This window comes from Mixophyes fleayi, chromosome 6 (assembly GCF_038048845.1).
Source record: "Mixophyes fleayi isolate aMixFle1 chromosome 6, aMixFle1.hap1, whole genome shotgun sequence".
In the NCBI taxonomy this organism is placed as follows: domain Eukaryota; kingdom Metazoa; phylum Chordata; class Amphibia; order Anura; family Limnodynastidae; genus Mixophyes; species Mixophyes fleayi.
The window spans coordinates 219,667,320-219,688,115 of record NC_134407.1 but is presented as its reverse complement, the minus strand read 5'-3'; the positions used below and the strand labels follow the sequence as shown (position 1 = coordinate 219,688,115).

Genomic DNA, 20,796 nt, shown 5'->3' with positions numbered 1-20,796 from the left:
GGTGCCATCACATCCTGCGGTTAGCTGCAGATTCAGCACTATCATGGAGTCAGATTACTGTCACTCACACAATACAGACATGGTGCCATCACATCCTGTGGTTAGCTGCAGATTCAGCACTATCATGGAGTCAGATTACTGTCACTCACACAATACAGACATGGTATGTCATCACATCCTGTGGTTAGCTGCAGATTCAGCACTATCATGGAGTCAGATTGCTGTCACTCACACAATACAGACATGGTGTCATCACATCCTGTGGTTAGCTGCAGATTCAGCACTATCATGGAGTGAGATTGCTGTCACTCACACAATACAGACATGGTATGTCATCACATCCTGTGGTTAGCTGCAGATTCAGCACTATCATGGAGTGAGATTACTGTCACTCACACAATACAGACATGGTATGTCATCACATCCTGTGGTTAGCTGCAGATTCAGCACTATCATGGAGTGAGATTGCTGTCACTCACAAAATGGTGGAGCTGCTAATTCACAGATTTGTGTGTTCACTGGAATACACACATACAGTAGTAGTACATTTTCTTAGTTTACCTTTATCGTAGTTTAGGGTCTCTGTGTCTTAGAAAGGGTCAGTAGAATAAATTCATAAAAAAACTACAAAATAATATATTTGAAATACATTTAAATGGTAGAGAAGCCTCTGCTTAGTTTGGTTATCAGTGAACAAAGTTTGCCGTTACATTCCCTTACAAGGCATAAGCTTACTTTTAACAACAATTCAAGGATACATAAAGACAACAAGACTTAACTAATAAAATATTTCCCGGTAAACTGCTCAGCAGTGTAAACTGAACGCACAGAGAGCACCAGAACAAAGCTTCAAGGTCTATATACATAAAATAAGAATATGTTCCCACAGCAAAAGAAAAATAAAAACTAGTCTATTTTAATATAATAATAAAGGATATCGAATGTGTGTATTAATAAAGTAAAAACTTCATGCAAATGGATTGCCAACAATACAAAGTATTTTAAAAGTGCAGCAAGTGCTCAAATCAGCATATACAGATAGACACAGATGTTATAATTGATCAGAGAAAATTAAGAAACCAAAATTAGTCCAGCTCTGGTAAAAATGAAAGGTCCTCAATTGGATAAGGTCTTATTGCAGAAGTAACCAGCTGGTTTACCAAATCCTCAGTTAATAAGGGAGAGTACTGATGCTCAAACTTCAGTTATGCACTAGTAAATACTAAATCCTCAATATGAGGTTCTGTTCGGCCAAATATCGGTACATTCACAAACCAGGCTCTAGTATGTAGCTCCAAACTTGCATACACACTTATATAAATTACCATCCATAAATCAGGACTAAGAGGGATGGCTGTGGGGATTATCATCTGTGTATTCCAGTGAACACACAAATCTGTGAATCAGCAGCTCCACCATTTTGTGAGTGACAACAATCTCACTCCATGATAGTGCTGAATCTGCAGCTAACCGCAGGATGTGATGACATACCATGTCTGTATTGTGTGAGTGACAGTAATCTGACTCCATGATAGTGCTGAATCTGCAGCTAACCGCAGGATGTGATGACACCATGTCTGTATTGTGTGAGTGACAGCAATCTGACTCCATGATAGTGCTGGATCTGCAGCTAACCACAGGATGTGATGGCACCATGTCTGTATTGTGTGAGTGACAGCAATCTGACTCCATGATAGTGCTGAATCTGCAGCTAACTGCAGGATGTGATGGCACCATGTCTGTATTGTGTGACTGACAGCAATCTCACTCCATGATAGTGCTGAATCTGCAGCTAACTGCAGGATGTGATGGCACCATGTCTGTATTGTGTGACTGACAGCAATCTCACTCCATGATAGTGCTGAATCTGCAGCTAACCACAGGATGTGATGGCACCATGTCTGTATTGTGTGAGTGACAGCAATCTGACTCCATGATAGTGCTGAATCTGCAGCTAACCACAGGATGTAATGACATACCATGTCTGTATTGTGTGAGTGACAGCAATCTGACTCCATGATAGTGCTGAATCTGCAGCTAACTGCAGGATGTGATGGCACCATGTCTGTATTGTGTGACTGACAGCAATCTCACTCCATGATAGTGCTGAATCTGCAGCTAACCGCAGGATGTGATGACATACCATGTCTGTATTGTGTGAGTGACAGTAATCTGACTCCATGATAGTGCTGAATCTGCAGCTAACCGCAGGATGTGATGACACCATGTCTGTATTGTGTGAGTGACAGCAATCTGACTCCATGATAGTGCTGGATCTGCAGCTAACCACAGGATGTGATGGCACCATGTCTGTATTGTGTGAGTGACAGCAATCTGACTCCATGATAGTGCTGAATCTGCAGCTAACTGCAGGATGTGATGGCACCATGTCTGTATTGTGTGACTGACAGCAATCTCACTCCATGATAGTGCTGAATCTGCAGCTAACTGCAGGATGTGATGGCACCATGTCTGTATTGTGTGACTGACAGCAATCTCACTCCATGATAGTGCTGAATCTGCAGCTAACCACAGGATGTGATGGCACCATGTCTGTATTGTGTGAGTGACAGCAATCTGACTCCATGATAGTGCTGAATCTGCAGCTAACCACAGGATGTGATGGCACCATGTCTGTATTGTGTGAGTGACAGCAATCTGACTCCATGATAGTGCTGAATCTGCAGCTAACTGCAGGATGTGATGACACACCATGTCTGTATTGTGTGACTGACAGCAATCTCACTCCATGATAGTGCTGAATCTGCAGCTAACTGCAGGATGTGATGGCACCATGTCTGTATTGTGTGACTGACAGCAATCTCACTCCATGATAGTGCTGAATCTGCAGCTAACTGCAGGATGTGATGGCACCATGTCTGTATTGTGTGACTGACAGCAATCTCACTCCATGATAGTGCTGAATCTGCAGCTAACCACAGGATGTGATGACATACCATGTCTGTATTGTGTGAGTGACAGCAATCTGACTCCATGATAGTGCTGAATCTGCAGCTAACCACAGGATGTGATGGCACCATGTCTGTATTGCGCAAGTAACACGTCCATAAAGGTTTCTGCCTTAATCGTCGTAATTTCATTGCTTTTTGCAGTTTGAGTTGAAGAATTTCAATTGATTTCTTACATTGTAGATTGTGTATAAGGGACCTTAATCGGACATGTTAAACCGTAAGGTTTTTTTTATCTATGGAATATATATATATTTTATAGGTTGCTTAGGTTATAGGTTGTTAGGTACACACAACATCTGACAATCACGCTTAAACAATGTATTCAGTCACTGTGTGTCTTCTACAGATGGATCCAGTAACAGAAATACCCCAGAGAGATGTCCCCGTCCTCTTTATTCACAGGATTGTACAGAGGAAAATCACAGTATCCCACAGCAGTGTCAGGTAGATGGAATTTATGGTCTCGCAAAATTACCCAAATTACTTTTCACTATATGATCTGTAGAACAGCTGTGTGTTTCTAATACACTGATATTATTCTGTTTAATTTCAATTAATGAAATACAAGGTTATTAAAGTTTTTTTTTATTGTTTTTTGTTATTTAGTTTGAAGATCTGGCTGATATTAAGGTAGAAAATATAAAGGCAGAAGAAGAGATGTATGTGAGGGGTGATCAGCAGTGTAAGGAGGAGGAAATCCGTACAGATATCAGCACAGGTGAGTAATAAACACTTATTACAGAAGAGTGACACATTCTCCTTGTTCAGACACTACCACTTGTTCTTCTTGGAGTATTCTATGTTGCAGTGTAGATTGGTGAGGTGATGTGGTGTTTATGTTGCCATGTGGATGTACTAATATTAGAATTTGTCTTATCTTGACGTTGCTCTCGTTAGTTCGTGGGTTGGTGTTCTTGGGTGTGTTTCTTGAGTAAGGACCGATGTTTGTTCAGTTCGTAAAACAATTGCTTCAGTTATCTTCTGGTGTTTCTAGAGTCCTGTGAAGAGATGAGGGGAGGAGCGAGTGGGAGAGGGTAAAAAGGGAATGAGGCTCACCTTAATGGTCTTAGCTGGTTTTCAAAGTACCCAGTTGGTCTGTCCTTCAGCCCCTATTAGACTCCTGTTCTCCTCTACACATCATATCAGTGTGTGCTACCAGCCAAGAGATCTGACCAGTCTCTTTCTCACACTCTTGTGTTTCTCATACATCAGTACAAGAGACGTCACCATAGTGATTCAATCACTGATCAATGTGATGAGATGGATGGTATTACCCATGATCCTCCCCGTGCAGTAGTACATGTGACATTACCCATTATCTTCCTTGTGTATTCCTGAATGTTTTAATCTCATGATGTGTAACACTGCAATACTAAAGCAGATTATTTCCCACATATATTCCATCACAACACACACTTCACACAGAACTATAATCACACACCCATCATTCTACCATAGCTCCCCTCATATCTCTGTGGTTGGATGCTTTGTACTGTTGCTCTTCATCTTCTGACCTGTCTCTGTATCCTGCTCTGCCCTTATGCTTTATTCCACTTTTTTGGTGCTGGCCGTCTGTGCCCTGCTCCATTCTCCTGATCAGTCCTAATGCTCTCCTCCACTCTGTGCCTTCATCATTCTGTGTTGCTCTTTCGTACTGTCCTGTATTGCTCTGTCAAGCTGCACTCTTTCCCTCTCAGTGCTTGTCTACACAGAGCCTTCAGCCTAAATTAGTAGCATTAATCTGACCACGAGTCCCTGCTGCCTGATGTTGATCAGATGGAGATATAGAGGCTGCTTCAATGTTTTGCTACCTTCATGTCCACTTGGTGAACTTTGAGTAGTCCAGACCAATGGATAGGATGTCGTGTTAATTTAGCCCATATCTACTCTACCAGAGCTCCAACGTTTGTGTGTGGGCAGTGTCTGTATGAGCATTGTGGTTGGACAATGTCACTGGCTAATGAGGCTCCCTGTCCTATGATACGGGCTGGTCCATGTGTGCGCTTGGGAAATATTACACCCCAAACTCTGCATTTTTGCATTGTCATATGTGACTGTGCAATCTGTATGTCCCTGTGGCTGGGTCTATGCAATGTGGTTGGTAATGTGTTATATTTTAAGCCAATGTTTTATCTGTATAATTGCTGTATGTTGTGACAAGATGGGTCTGACAGTCATCATCTTCCTCATCTGTCATTTTAAACACTTAGGATGATAAGATGCTTGTGTTGGTTGAACATTGGTTTGTTTTAATTTATTACCCTCATTTGCTATACAGTCTAACTTTGGGGGAAAAAACTATCAAAATGGAAATAATTTTACCCATAGTATTCTTAAACAAAGCCAGGTGGTTTACATGCATTTATCTGAATATATTGGATTACAACATGGTGGATGTACTGTTTCCTGACCAAGGCATCACCCCCTCTTACAAACAGGAAACAATCAGCTTCTGGCATCCTTCTGACATCACAAATGCTTAGAAGAGGTTAAAACATGGAGGCTGTCTTACATAACCAGGATTAAGTCAATCAGCAACTGGTTTGAGTACCTATTGTTCTCCCTGGAATTGTCAGACTCCTAGGTTCCAAAACAGCAGGTTGGAAAACCATGAGGGGATGACGGCTTTCTCCTCCTATCTCCATCCCCTCTGCGGGGATGGGCTTTCCAGTGTGTGAAATTGTGACCCTTTAAAAAAAACCTGAAGGAGAAACGTGTGTGTGTGTGTCATTTGCTTCGAAACACTATTGGCGTTGGATTCGCGGCTCCTATCGTTATGCTTAGGATTTTTGCCTGGGAGTATTGTGGTTATTTGATTACAAGCTTCTCTTGGACTTGCAGATTTGTTTGCACTGCCTGGTTTATTCTATTAATCACAGACATAATTATTTCCCTATAACCTAGTCTGGTAAAGAAAACCCATTTTCTTTATAAACGATTTGGGGTTATTGAACACAGGGTGTCACTGGGTGATGATTGCAGGTAGGTGAGCACTGGATGTTATTTAAAGTATTGTTTGATATATTTCAGCTATTGTTTACAGTTATCTGTTAAAAAGGTACAGTTGTATCCACACATTTTCTTTGACTGTGTGATCCTGAACCCCTAGATACCAGGATTTTCCTCTGGGTTCCTACACTAACATCCTGGTATCATCACATTTGTACATTTAGAATTGTAATGAAGTCTTCTTTGCAAGTAGAAATTAAACAATTGAACATTTTGAAGTTACAATGTATGAAAATGGTCTATTCCATGTCTATTTCCAAACATCATTTTATTTCCAGCAGATGGACAGAAAAGCTGGAATACCTCAGAGGGATATCTCGTTTCGTCTCCAGGTTATAAAATAGAAGATAACAACATCATAGAAGATTTTCGAGGAGGAAAACCCATTACTCCAAATATACATCAATTGCTTCACAGTGCACATATATCACCTGATTCCTCTAATCATGAAGCATGTTTTCCTAATCACTCAGATATTGCTACACCTAAAACACCTCATAATGGCGATACAATATTTCCATGTTCTGAATGTGGAAAACGGTTTACAGTTAAATCCAGACTTGTTAACCATCAGAGACTTCACACAGGTGAAAAACCATTTCCATGTTCTCAGTGTGGAAAACGGTTTACAGTTAAATCTAGTCTTGTAAACCATCAGAGAATTCACACAGGTGATAAACCATTTCCATGTTCTGAGTGTGGGAAATGCTTTTCAGATAACAGAAGTCTTGTTAGACACCGCATAAGTCATACAGGTGCGAAACCATTTCCATGTTCTGAATGTGGGAAATGTTTTACATCTAAATCCAGTCTTGTTAACCATCAGAGAATTCACACAGGTGAGAAACCATTTTCATGTTCTGAGTGTGGGAAATGTTTTAAATATAAATCAGATCTCACTACACATGAGACAATTCATACAGGTGAGAATCTATTTCCATGTACTGAGTGTGAAAAATGGTTTACGGTTAAATCCAGACTTGTTAGCCATCAGAGAATTCACACAGGTGAGAAACCATTTCCATGTTCTGAGTGTGGGAAATGCTTTTCAGATAACAGAAGTCTTGTTAGACATCACATAACTCATACAGGTGAGAAACCATTTCCATGTCCTGAATGTGGGAAATGTTTTACATCTAAATTCAATCTTGTTAAACATCAGAGATTTCACACAGGTGAGAAACCATTTCTATGTTCTGAGTGTGGGAATTGCTTTCCAGATAAGACAAGTCTTGCTAGACACCACATAACTCATACAGGTGAGAAACCATTTCCATGTTCTGAATGTGGGAAATGGTTTATGTATAAAAGCAGTCTTGTTAACCATCAGAGAATTCACATAGGTGAGAAACCATTTCTATGTTCTGATTGTGGGAAATGCTTTTCAGATAGCACCAGTCTTGTTAGACACCACATAACTCATACAGGTGAGAAACCATTTCCATGTTCTGAGTGTGGGAAATGTTTTACATATAAATCAGATCTCACTAAACATCAGAGAATTCACACAGGTGAGAATCCATTTCCATGTTCTGAGTGTGGGAAATGCTTTACATATAAATCAGATCTCACTAAACATCAGAGAATTCACACAGGTGAGAATCTGTTTTCATGTTCTGAGTGTGGGAAATGCTTTTCAGATAACAGAAGTCTTGTTAGACACCACATAACTCATACAGGTGAGAAACCATTTCCATGTTCTGAATGTGGGAAATGTTTTACAGTTAAATTCAATCTTGTTAACCATCAGAGAATTCACACAGGTGAGAAACCATTTCCATGTTCTGAGTGTGGGAAATGCTTTTCAGATAAGAGAAGTCTTGTTAGACATCGCATAACTCATACGGGTGGGAAACAATTTCCATGTTCTGAATGTGGGAGATGTTTTACATATAAATCAGATCTCACTAAACATCAAAGAATTCACACAGGTGAGAAGCCATTTTCTTGTTCTGAATGTGGAAATAGTTTTACACAAAGACTATCTCTCCTAAAACATCAGATAATGCACACAAAAGCAATTTCAATGAGCTGATATATATGAAACGGGTTGCACCAGTACTGTAAACAGTGTAAAAGATGTGACTTTTATACTTATAAATCTCACAAATAGGCGCGTTCCTACCCTACTCCCTCTCTCTTCTTCTGCCTTGGAAATCTATTTCCTCGCATCACTCCTTCTTTCTCCTGCCTCTCCCATCCATGCCCATCAAGGTCAGCCCCATCTCCACTTCTCTCCCACATGTTGCTTCCTTTCATCCCATCCCCTACCAGCTGACGGGTCCCCTTCTGTTTCTCATCCAAATCCAACCCCCTATCCTAGTCTTGCCCCTCGTTCAATATCATACACACTTGCAGTCCAGCAACTGCAACAACCGCATCCACATCTCTCCTCTATCCTGTGGTCTCTGGAATGTAAGGTCAGTGTGTAACAAATTGGTCTGTATCCTTGATCTCTTTATCTCTAGATCAATCATCCTGCTTACCATCACTGAAACCTGGCTAACCCCTGTGGACACAACCTCTCCTGCTGCTCTCTTTCGGGAGCTTGTCCTTCTCCCAGACCTAGGGCCCGACAAGGTGGTGGCGCTGGTATTCTCTTACCCTGCTGCTCTTTCCAGGTTCTTCCCTTTCTCATTTCAGGTATACTCCATCCACCTCTTCTACCCAGTCCACCTCCGTGTTATCGTTATCTACTATCTTCCTGGTCCCATCTCTCAATCCTTGATCAGTTCACCACGTGGCTCCCTAACTGTATATCCTCTGATATTTCCTCCCTCCCTCATCTCTATAGAAAAACCAGCAGACCTTTCTCCTTTCAAGCCTCACCATCAAGCTTCATTGGTCACTGCCTCAACAGTATCACTCCAAACTTACCTGCTATCATCAAAATTGCTCCCATAGAGCAGAATGGCTCTGGAGAAAGTCACTTACTCATGCTGGCTTCCTTCACTTCAAGTTCATACTCGCCACTTACAGTTCGGCCCTATCACTCCCTAAACAATCCTTTTTTAAGGCTCTAAATCCTCCAACCCCTGTCTCCTTTTTGCGACCTACAACTCCTTCCTGTCCCCTTCCTCTACTCGCTCTCTGCTATCGACTTTGCTACCCATTTCACCTCCAATATTGAGCCAATATGTCAAGATATCTCCCAGCAGTCCCTTTTTGCCCCACCAGGTCCACCCTCCTCTCCTCATTGTCACTCACACTTCCTAGCCCACCCTCCTTTACTCTGGTATCTGGACTTCACCTTCTCTCATCACCCCCTTCCACCTGCCCACAGGACCCCCCCCCCCCCCCCCGTTTTTCTTTAAACATGCTCTTGTCTTCCCTATACTCTCTTGTTCCTGCCTCGCTCTCTAATTACTGCTCTATCTCCCTCTTTCTTTTGCCTCCAAACATCTTGAATGGGTTTTCTGCAACTATCTCGCCTCCTTTCTCTCTTCTCACTCACTTCTTGACCTACTCCAATCCCATTTTCACACACTCCACTCTATCGAAACTGCCCTCATTAAGGCCTCTATGACCTTTTCTCACCAAATCTAAAGGGCACTTCTCCCTCCTTATCTTTCTCGACCTCTCTGCTGCCGTCGATACTGTTGAGCATTCCCTCCTTTTGCAAACTCTCAAATATATAGGCCTCTGTAACACTGTCTTCTCCTGGTTTTCCTCTGACCTCACCAACCACTCCTTTTCAGTCTGTACACGACTCCACATACCCCTCTTTCCTTACCTGTCATTGTTCCCCAAGGTTCCATTCTAACCCCCTACTCTTCTCCCACTACACCTCCTCACTTGGCATCCTCATCCACTCCTTTGACCTCCAGTACCACCTCTATGCTGATGATACCCAAATCTATCTTTCATTCCCTCTCCCCTATGTTTCGTGTCCTCCGCTCTTTCTCGGCCATCTTTTCTTGGATGTCCCAGCGTTTTCTTAAATTCATTAGTTCAAAACTGGAACTAATCGTCTTTCCCTCTTCCAAGGCTCTCCCACCTGCCCACCCTCTCAGTTTCTGTTAATAATACTACCCTCCTTTCTGTCCCTCAAGTCTGATACCTTGGGGTCATCCACCTCTCTCAAAATACTTCCACTTCCACCTCGGAATATATTCAAGATATGTCCTTTTCTCACCACGGAAGCTAATAAAACTCTTATTCCCTGTCTTGTAATCTCTCAACTTAACTACTGTAATATACTCTCTGTCCTACCTGACTTTCACCGTGCCCCTCTTAAGTCTATCCTCAATGCTGCTGCTTGCTTTATTTTTCTCTCCTGCCAATCTATCTCTGCTCTCCCCCTCCGCCAGTCGCTACATTGGCTCCCCATGGCCTACAGAATATAATTTAAACTCCTCAGCCTCACCTTCAAAGCTCTCAATCAATCCCCCCCCTTGGTCTCCAACCTCATTTATACCTACACTCCTTGCCACCCCCTCCTCTCTTCCAATGACCACTGCTTCACTACTTCACTAATTACCTCTTCCCTCTCCCAGCTCCAGGACTTTCCCAGCTGTGGAACAGTCTCCCATACCCCCATCAGGTTAGCCTCCACTCTAAAAGGCCTCAACCGTGCCCTTAAGACTCATTCATTGAAGCCTATCCGTCTTCTTCCTACCTTCCACCCCCACTCCCCTAATTGATGCCGCCCTATTTGTGTCTTCCCCTTTTCAGGATGTAAACTCTCGAGAAGGGCCCCTTTTCCTTGTGTTCTCCTTCTAATTTTCCAACACCCTTTCTACCTTTTGGCCTGCTTCCCTAGCCCTGTTTTCTTACGTTTGGGCCTACTTCACACTGGTTACTACCATCACTCTCACTCACTGTCCCATAAATAATTTGATCTGCATTACCATGTTACCTGTATATTTATTCATTCAGTATGTCTGGCCTTTTGTTCTGCATGTATCATGTAATGTTTCTGTATATGTCATGTACGACGCTACGGACTTTTTGTCGTGCCTTATAAATAAAAGATAATAAATACAGAATGTATACTGATAATATCATCATCACTAGTTATTTATATAGCACCACTACAGTATCTGTATATTCTATTTCTTTAAGAATTATTCATTTAGTGCAATCATCAAAGATAGTAGAGCTGAACAGAATGCCACATTGCTGGTAGCTCCCACTAAAGGATCTTTGGCTGGAGTAGCTGTAAGAGACACACCAAGTCTGGTCAAGCCTCTTCGTCCTGAGAGAACTGGTAGTGAGGTACAAGTTGAAGTCAAAGAATTGTATTAGCTAGAATAGTGATAAATGAAGGCAAAGTCAACGGATTGAAGAAAGTAGAACAGAGTGGTACAGTCACCAAAACAAGTTTTCTTAAAAACACAAGCGGGGAAATCCAAAATAAAACTTTCCTTGGGCCAAGTTTTGTTAGAACTGCAGGACTTTATAAAGGCTAGAAACAGGTGGGATAAATTGTTCTGATTAACTTGACCTTTTCACTGAAGAGCTGATTGCAGGGTGGATAAAGCTGTACAGTGGTCCAGGTGGGGGGACTAACTAGATTGCTGTTCTTAGCAGTGTGCTGATTATAGGAATTGAGAGAAGGTGTTGTAGCTGTCATATTGAATAGTTATATGACAGTTTTCATCTGGAACTAGTGTTGTGAATCCTCACAGACACAGCAGAACAATGTAGTTTATACCCCTCTGCTTATCTTCACTTAGTGAGCATATGTGAGGATACTGGGTTTATCTGGCCCACTTCACACAGAGAAGCCTATCCAGTACCATTTAAGGTACCTATAGTCAGTCACCTAGGTGTCCTCATTTGCAGAATCCAAGACCCATGGAGTTCTTCTGAGCTGCAAATATATCAGCTCAGTTCAGCAGAAATCTAGACCTCAACGCTGGAGTTCTTCCAAGGATCACATCCAAGACAGCACAACCCCCCTCCTGTGTCTCACTCTATACTCTGTAGTTTTCCCATCCCCCAGGGGCTGGGTCAGGGGTGGCCTTAGATAGTGGGATCCTCTGAGAATGGCTGTCTGTTAACGGGCTGTTATAGAGCTGGCCCTTCTCATCTCAATACATCCCTTGGTCCCCTGCTGGGCTGATTACAAAGTGTCTGCAACCTGAGACAATGGAGACATACTCAGGTTAATTAAGGAGCAATGCCAAAATGATTAAATGACACTCCCAGTATTAACACCTTCCAAGCTTTTCAGCCAGACCTAGCTTTCAGCTGAATCAGACGTCCTGTAGAGAAAGGAAGGGGAGAATGAATACAGCTACAGCCCCCTCACCTGTATCCTACACACAACCTGATCCTTACCCATAACCTATCTGGCTTCAGTTTGAAAACCATGAATAACAGCTGCACTCTAATTTTAGCAAGATACAATAAACAATATACATTTGTTTTAATAATGAGTAACATATAATGAAAAAGTACAATGGCCCCTTATCCACATGTAATTACACACTGCATTTGTACTCTGGTGAGCTGGGGAACAAAAACGGCCATAAAAAGTACATGTTGTTATGATCCACATTTTGTGAGGAATGAGGGACAGGCTGGTAAAGGGAATATCAAACTCGTTTTGTGACAACATATATGGACCAAACAATGCATTGTGCAACTTGACACCTCTGAAGTAGCAGAAAATGGATGCATCTATCCTTCAGAGGTTTAAATTACACACAAAAGAAAAAATGACTCTACCAGTGATGCACACTATTATAAAGATTACATTAACCTTACCACTGCAAGTTCTATTATTTAAACCAGTAACCCTTTAATTGTCTTCCCACATGTTTACAACTTTGGATCTAAGCGGGCCAACAATGCATTTTGTGACAAGTAACCTAGGGCATTATTGCCAACATTTTACACAGACCATTAGTCATTTACAGGAAAGAGTTAAATCTCCCAGGTTCCAGCCATCACAAACTCGGCCCATAACATCCAACCTGGTGACTGGATCTTTGTCAAAGGTACTTGTGTAAATGTATGACCTGCCAGAGCCTGGCAGGAAGTGAGGTCACTGGCTAGGCATGCTGGAAAGTTCCTGTTCTCTGTTCTGCATTATAGTTATATATGTTTTGCTGAGGAAACAATTTATGTTTCACTCCTGAGAGTTGTAGCTCCAGTCTTTCTACACCCACATCTACATGGTGTCAGAAGTGGGATACATGGCTCAAGGTCTCCACCTTATTAACCCTCTTATGTTTGATGAAAACATCGCTGACAGCTGGCTCCAGTTCAGGAAGGAATGGAAAGTATACTCCACCGCTGGGCTATCTGAGAAGTCCAAAAAGGGACAAGCGTATACTGTACTAAATTTGGCTGGTGCAGAGGCAGCAGATAAAGCAGACACATTTAAAATAGATTTGGTTTAGGAAAAACGGCGCTGCTCTGAAATATGTAAATAGGGCTGCCAGTGTGGCAATGTGGGAGATGAATTACTGAAAATTCCCCAAAAGACATAAATTAAAACAAAATAATCCCACGGCGCACATAAATGGCATAAAATTTGCAAACTATCTGAATCATACTATCCTAAATAGGTATACATGAATCGACGGTGGATATTTCCAGCTTGGTCTAACAACCTCTAATATAAATCCTCCAATGCTGTTAAAACACACAATATAAAACTTACTGATGTATGTCAATATAATAGGTTTCCAAGTAAATTCTACTAAAATCTATTATCATCCAGAAAAAATCCTAATAAAAGGTCCTTATAAAACAAACAGCTTTCTGTAATTCTCAATCCAACTCTGTTGAAGGAAATGTCACATTCACATCCCCACTGGAAAATAAGTGTAGGAATGTCGATAAAAAAATATAAAAAATAAAGCCCAATATAGCGCATGTACAAAAACCGTAGCAGTACTCACGCTATTAATGTGTTCTTGGCGATCATTTCTGCAGTGTAGGGTCACTTAAAATAACAGTGATTCCATAGTACAGTCAAATTCCTAGTAGTTGCGGCACACTGCCGTCCGATAGCGTGCTAATGTATTTCCCATTGTGTTCCACTTCAGATAATGGAACACATACAGTATCTTGCATTCTACGATGAACCAGTGGAGGCGAAATAATGATATTCCTCGTAGATAAAATTGAATCCAATAAGCATGTGAGTGTAATATAGCCTTCAACGCATTTCACCCCACATCAAGTGTAAATGGTGTATTGATCCAGAGTGGACTTCAAAACAAATGACAGCAAATGCCTATCTATCTAATGCAGGCCTGTCCAACCTGCGGCCCTCCAGGTGTTGTGAAACTACAAGCCCAGCATGCTTTGCCGGTAGACAACCAGTTGATAGCTGGAAGAGCATGCTGGGACTTATAGTTTCACAACACCTGGAGGGCCGCAGGTTGGACAGGTCTGTTCTAATCCATTGAAGCCTGAATACTCTTATATATGTGCAAAACAGTAATATGCAGTCAAATTGATGGTGAAATTGAGGGAATGAAAAAATGGATGTTAACTATACAAAGTAAAAAATGACATGAGGTCAACAGTTGCTCTCTGACTTATGCAAGTCCGCAAGGCACGTTCTCTTCTTTTTTGGTCTTTTTGGAGAGTCCTGGTAAAGTTTCCTTTAATTTTTTCCATTTGGGCTATGGTCAGAGTCTGCTCCTTGATGAAATAGGTACTTATGTTGTATGCTCCCAATTTCTTTTGCTCAAGAATACTATTCCAACGTCTGTGCCAACCTTCCAATTTATTTTAGGTTCTTGGTATTCCAAGTGTATTGTTGTCATGAACAGAAACAAAGGTGCTATTCTTAAAGACTGACTCCGTGTTCTTTCCCCACGTCTCCCAAGGACACAGTTCTCCTGAAAGTATGTTATTGCTTGTCCTGCATTATTCGGGAAATGGTTTTTCAATCCCTCAAAAGCGACTGGAATTTCACTTGCTGGAAGAAATGCAAGTGTTTGTAAATGTCTCCTTTTTACAACAAAATTTGTCCCACGGCCATATTCATGGACTAATCCAGTAGACTGTATGCTTCTCCAAATGCTCTGCGCCAAGTGAAACAAACAACACTTATGATGGTTGCCTCTAAATTCTCTCTGTGTGGCATTAATGGCAGCTATTTCAAAATCAGTCAGAATGTACAGTGGAGCAAGCTCGAGATTATATTCCAATGCATACTCCTGCAGGTCTTGTAAGAATCTTTCAAAACGTTCCTGGCTTTTGCTTAAAGCACAAAGTAAGCCATAGACCAATATAACCAAAAAATGTCTGTTATCTGCATTGGTTCCGACCTTAGCATGGATGGTGTATATTTTCTTGAATAATGTTGGACTTGTTTCTTCCATGACCCAATTTGTTGCTTCATTAGGTTTTCTTAAATTTTCGGGAGTTGCAAACAATAAAATTCTTTCACCTACAAACGTGCTATCTCTGCCAAGAAATTTCACTCCATTGATCTCTCTTATATTCTCTGGCACATGGATTTTCTTTAGGGACGTGAGCTGTGCCGGCATATCATGTAGTCTCACCCTCTTCACGACTTGTCTTAGAGCATCACGATTAGGCATAAAATTAGTGCTGGTGAAGGCATCTCGCTGGTTACCTGCTGGATAATTTGGGCTGGTATCTCCAATGTACTTCTCACAAGTTCTCTGATCTGTGCCCTTGCATTTGCCACATCCATTTTTTTCTGCCTTAGGTGGATGATTATGCTCATTGTGTGAGACCAGTTCTCGGCTAGGGACAAATTCTTGTGATGGCATAGGATCTACACATTCCAGAATCTCTATCTGTGCAATTCCAGTAACATCTTTCTCCTTGTTGTCTCAACAAATATCTGTTGACATTAAGATGAAAGTTTGCTTTTGAGAAGGGACAAGGAGACAAGATTCTTCTGCCATTATTATCCAAATATACTTGTTTTTGTAGAATATAAAGAAAAAAAGATGTATCCACAGGCTATATTCGCAAATGACCAAGATTCAATTCTCAAAAACTTTGAATAGATTCAGAATCAAAAAGGATTCATCCAATAGCTCAATACAATCACAATGATTTTAGGATTTCTCCAGAATTTCACCAAAAAGTAATGAACAATTAGCTAGGTTGTGCAAAGACATATGGAAAGCATTGTCCAATGGGAATTAAGCAAGTATAATAATTAATGCCAAAATAAAACAATGTTAGCCTTGTCTCATTAACATATGTCGCAACTAAATACCATTTATTTATAACATGAACTTAATGAAATAATGAATACATTTAAATTCATACTTTACACAGACTAAGTAAAGTTAATAAAATTACAAATTTACATTATATGTAATTCATGTAAGATTTTTTATTTTTAATATATTTGTAGGGTGACATGACGTATATTTTCGATATGCGCTGTTATAATATTGAGTATGTAACAAAATCTATTTAATTTAATTTGTATTCAAGAAAATGTGTTTAAACTATTCTGATTTGAAGTGTGGTTCTGCAGACAAAGGGCAGCAAAGTTGTTTTGCTTGACAAAGTGAAAAACAATGAATAGCGCGTTACTTGTATCCTAATCCAAATACTAAATAATAAAGATAGATTTTTCGACATACACGTGCAATGAAATTCTGCTACTAAAACCTAATTATTTAATATTTAACGTAATTTTGGGTGAAAGTTTGGTTTTCCAGACTAACAAGTGTGCTGTTAATTAGCGCCTGGAATAAAAACTGTAAAACTTCTAATGCGGTTTGTCAATCAAAAGAATATTTTATAGTGATAGAAATTAAGGGTATACAATGTAATGTGAAAGTTCTCTTTTGTTATCCATTATGTTTGTTGGATGCTTGTACTAACTTTATATTTACTTAAAGTGAAGTTCATCAAACCGAGTAATATATTTTAATGCTAACATTATTAAAGACATGTTATGCACAGTAGCAGTTTGACAATAGATATATAAATTAGTTATTATGTGTATCCACACTTGTTCCATCTATTATATGTTTAGCATTATTAGAATAAGCTAAAATGTATTTGATGTCTTGTTTTTTAGACAAAGGGGTCTTCAGTAATATAGCGCGACAGATAAACATCAAAGCAATGAGACATTGGAGTTTCACGAACTCAAAACTTTATATTTTCCTTCATTATGAAAAATAGGCTATTTTATGCGAATCATGATACTACATTAATTTTACATCTGTACGATTATTTTAATCAATATATATATATTTTAAGTGTATCTGACATAACTGTATATCAGGGCATTTAACTGTGAACCACTATATATTTGTATATGGGTATCTATTTTAAAGACACTTTTACTTTTTGATATACTTCATGCAATGCTTGTACAATATAACAAAAAGGTTAATAATATAATTTTTTTCAAACCTAATAAACACAGCTAGATTTCAGGAAATTGATGTCTTAAAGATCTCTCAATTACAACAAACTTCAACAAATTTCACCCAACCATCAGATTCACTCTCAACTACTCACGATCTCAGATACATTTCCGGAACATGACCCTATACAATAAAAACAATACTTTACAAACATCAGTCTATCATAAACCTACAGGCCGCCCAGCACATCTGAGATGGAACAGCTTTCACCCAGGACACATAAAAAAGTCCATCATTTACAGCCAAGCTCTGAGATACATTCAGATTTGTTCAGACAGTGAAGACAGAAAACAACACCTGTTATCACTGAGAAATACATTCCTACAACAAGGATACCATCCAATAGTTATAGATGAACAGATGCACAGAGCCACAAGGATCCCAAGGAGTAGCCTCCTGGATTACAAACAGAAGGAGGTTAACAGCAGGGTGCCCCTAGTGGACATTTACAATCCCCACATTAACATCTTGTGGAGAATTGCTGCTGACCTTCAACCCATATTTCAGAAAGACAATAGACTGAAGGAAATATTCCCAGATTTACCTCTCCTTTCATACAACCAGCCTCCCAACTTAAGAAATCTCCTCATTAGAAGTGCCCTCCCATCACCATCAGAGACTGGCACCTTCCCTTGCAAAAACAAAAAATTCAAAACCTGCACCCATGTCCTACCAGCAAACAAAGTCCGCATACCCAACACACAACGGGAATATAAAATCACTGACACTTTCTTATGTACATCCTACAATGTGGTGTACATGATACAGTGTATAAGGTACCCTGAGGGAATTAACTGCAATCCAGGATGAATTTACACAGACACACAATAAAGAAGACTCTGGACACCCCCGTGGGTAAACACTTCTCTGGACAAGGACACAGTATGACAGATTTAAAAGTCCTAATACTGAAAGGTCTTTTTAAAAATGACAAGGAGATAAAAATATGATAATTCAAGCCGATAAGAACATTCCAGTCATTGACTAAAGGACTCAATCTTACACCTGAATGTGTATAATATTTTTTGGGGTTAGCCAATAAAGGTATCACTCCAATAATACTTTTGTCCTTTTTGACACAAAAGTATTTAACATCACATGGAAAAAAAGATTTAAATACTTCTGCTTTAGACATCAGATTGTGCATTTTAATGAGGGCGTCTATCAAGACTGATATGTCCTATCTTCTTCAATTGTGTTCCCTCACACATATCAAGTCTGCCTAGTAAGTAGTTCTCTGATTTTATTTCCTATTTTATTTTTTGAAACTCATTTGTGCAACATATTGTATATATTGTTGTTAATTTTTTGTAATAAGCCTTGGAAACATTTTTCAGATTAAATAAATTTAATCTAGTGTGTTCTCCAGGATTCTTTGTAAATTTACAAAGCCCAGGGAGGCTCATGCTACATGTATATGTGATTTAAGTGTTTTTGGTGATCGTTAGGACACCATAATAAATCTTTGTGGTGGCAGAAAAGGTGTATTCATTCCTAAGTGACTAGGGTGACGCCAGTCACGGCCAGCTGTTCAGATTGCTGTATCTGGGACAGGCTGGGCGTTCATGACAAACTGGTGGCAGTGGTGGGATTGATAATATTTTTCTTTTTATCATAAGAACTTAAGTGAATTAATGGTGTGTGATTCTAGAGAGAATCAGCATCCTAATTGACCAGAGATTACCCTCGAGGCTTACAAAATTTTAAAAGACATACTGCGCAAATAGTTTCTGTTCCCCCCTTTCTTGTTTTCCTTTTCTATTTTTTATTTGGTGGAAGTATGAGGTCCAGAATGACCCCTGACTATAAGCAGATGAAAAAGGACAAGCTTTTGGCTTTGTGTGTCGAAAAAGAACTTGTTGTTGTCCCCGGCAGGAACCGAAAGAAACTGATTCAAGCGCTTATGGAGGCTGATCAGAAACTAAGAGCCGGAGGAGACAGTGGTGAAAACCCCTCTGCTTCAGATCAGTCAGCACTGGACATTACCACAAATACCTCTGTTGAACCAAGTGGGGAGTCTACATTGGACAGTTACCTTCATACTGCTCTCAAACAGCTGAAGGCTGCTGATCCTGTGACTCAAACAGGTTGTAAAACGCTGTGCAGACAGGGAGCTGCCGCTGCAGAGCGTTGAGCCGAACGCGAACACCAGCTGGAACTAGCCAGGTTAAACAGCCAGTCGGACCGAGGTCAGGGTAGGAAAAACCCAGGCACAACCAATTCCCTGTGTTGGAAAAGGACGGTGACCTTGCTACGTTCCTGAGGGGATTTGAAAGGACTTGCCGACAGGTTGAACTGGACCCCAGTGAATGGGCCAGCTATTTAACCCCTGGACTGAGAGGGAAAGCTTTGGAAGCGTTTGCAGACCTTATCCAAGAACTGGACTGGATTATGTTGCAATTAAGAAAGCTTTGTTATTTTGTTTCAACATAACTCCTGAGGCTTACCTGCAGAAATTCAGAGACTCTCAAGGCGCAGTCCCTCTGATACTTATGCCGGACTGTTAGTGCAATTATCATCCATGATGCATCAATGGATTGAGGGACTGCAGGTACTGGACTATGATAAGCTAAAGGGTCTTATTCTCCAGGAGCAGTTCCTCACACTATGCCCAGTTGAGGTTAGGGAATGGGTTGTGGATCATGACCCTAAGACAGAGCAAGTGGCTGCTAGCCTGGCCGACAAGTACACAACTTCCAGGGCTCCTATAACGAAGAGTTGGGGAGCACCAGGGCAAACTAAGTGGAAAGATAAGCAACCTGGAGGATCACCACTGACTTCCCCATCAACCAAACCAGCTGATGCTGAACCTTTTGGGGGGGGGTTACCTGTTTTGGCAACTGGCCGCAGGTGTTTTTCATGTGATGAAGTGGAGCACATCGGTGTCAATTGTCCCAAAAATAAGAAAAGAACTCCTCCTGTGGGGGGCCTGGCCGGAAAGCCAGTGTCGGCTGTCCTGTGTCCAGGAGGACCCCAAGAATGCCCCAGAGACAATCTGCAAGCGGTTAAGGTAGGACACCATGTCGCACTTGGGTTGTTAGACTCTGGCGCAGACCTGACTCTTGTATATCCAGCTCTAGTGAGCCCAGAGAACATTATTCCTGGGAGGACTATTGCTGTGCGAGGAGTGGGGGGCCTACATTCTGCAGTAACCCTAGCCAGAGTGTATCTAGATTGAGGTACTAGACAATCTGCCTGCCACGGTACTGTTGGGGAGTGATTTGGGAAGGATGCATGCTGCTTACATAAATGAAAGTGATGTAATTTCTTATGGACTGGTGCAAACTAACACTATTTGTTCCCAGGTGAACTCTGCTGACCAGCATAAAATATTGAAATCTCATGTGCTGCTGAGAACACTCATGTAGAGTTGCAGGTACCTGTGATGCAGAGGGAGAGCTTATGTGCCAATGTGTTTGATGATAATGCTCTTGTTGGAGAGACTAACACTTTAAATCCCCTGGGTTGTGAAT

The 20,796-nt window shown here is 40.8% G+C and overlaps 2 protein-coding genes across 3 annotated transcripts in view; one reads left to right on the top strand and one right to left on the bottom strand.

The window, feature by feature from the left end:
- LOC142159791 (uncharacterized) overlaps positions 1 to 20,796 on the bottom strand; it is a 1,176,369-nt gene that overhangs the window by 148,116 nt on the left and 1,007,457 nt on the right. The gene's annotated exons all lie outside the window — the stretch shown is intronic.
- The window catches only part of LOC142160639 (uncharacterized), an 81,116-nt gene continuing 63,578 nt past the window's right edge, over positions 3,259 to 20,796 (top strand). Inside the window, exons 1-4 of the mRNA XM_075215502.1 lie at positions 3,259 to 3,416; positions 3,579 to 3,690; positions 6,260 to 8,015; positions 19,199 to 19,397. Of these exons, the coding sequence (XP_075071603.1) occupies positions 3,630 to 3,690; positions 6,260 to 8,015; positions 19,199 to 19,397 (2,016 nt within the window). The 5' untranslated portion in view covers positions 3,259 to 3,416; positions 3,579 to 3,629. The remainder of the gene's footprint in view (positions 3,417 to 3,578; positions 3,691 to 6,259; positions 8,016 to 19,198; positions 19,398 to 20,796) is intronic.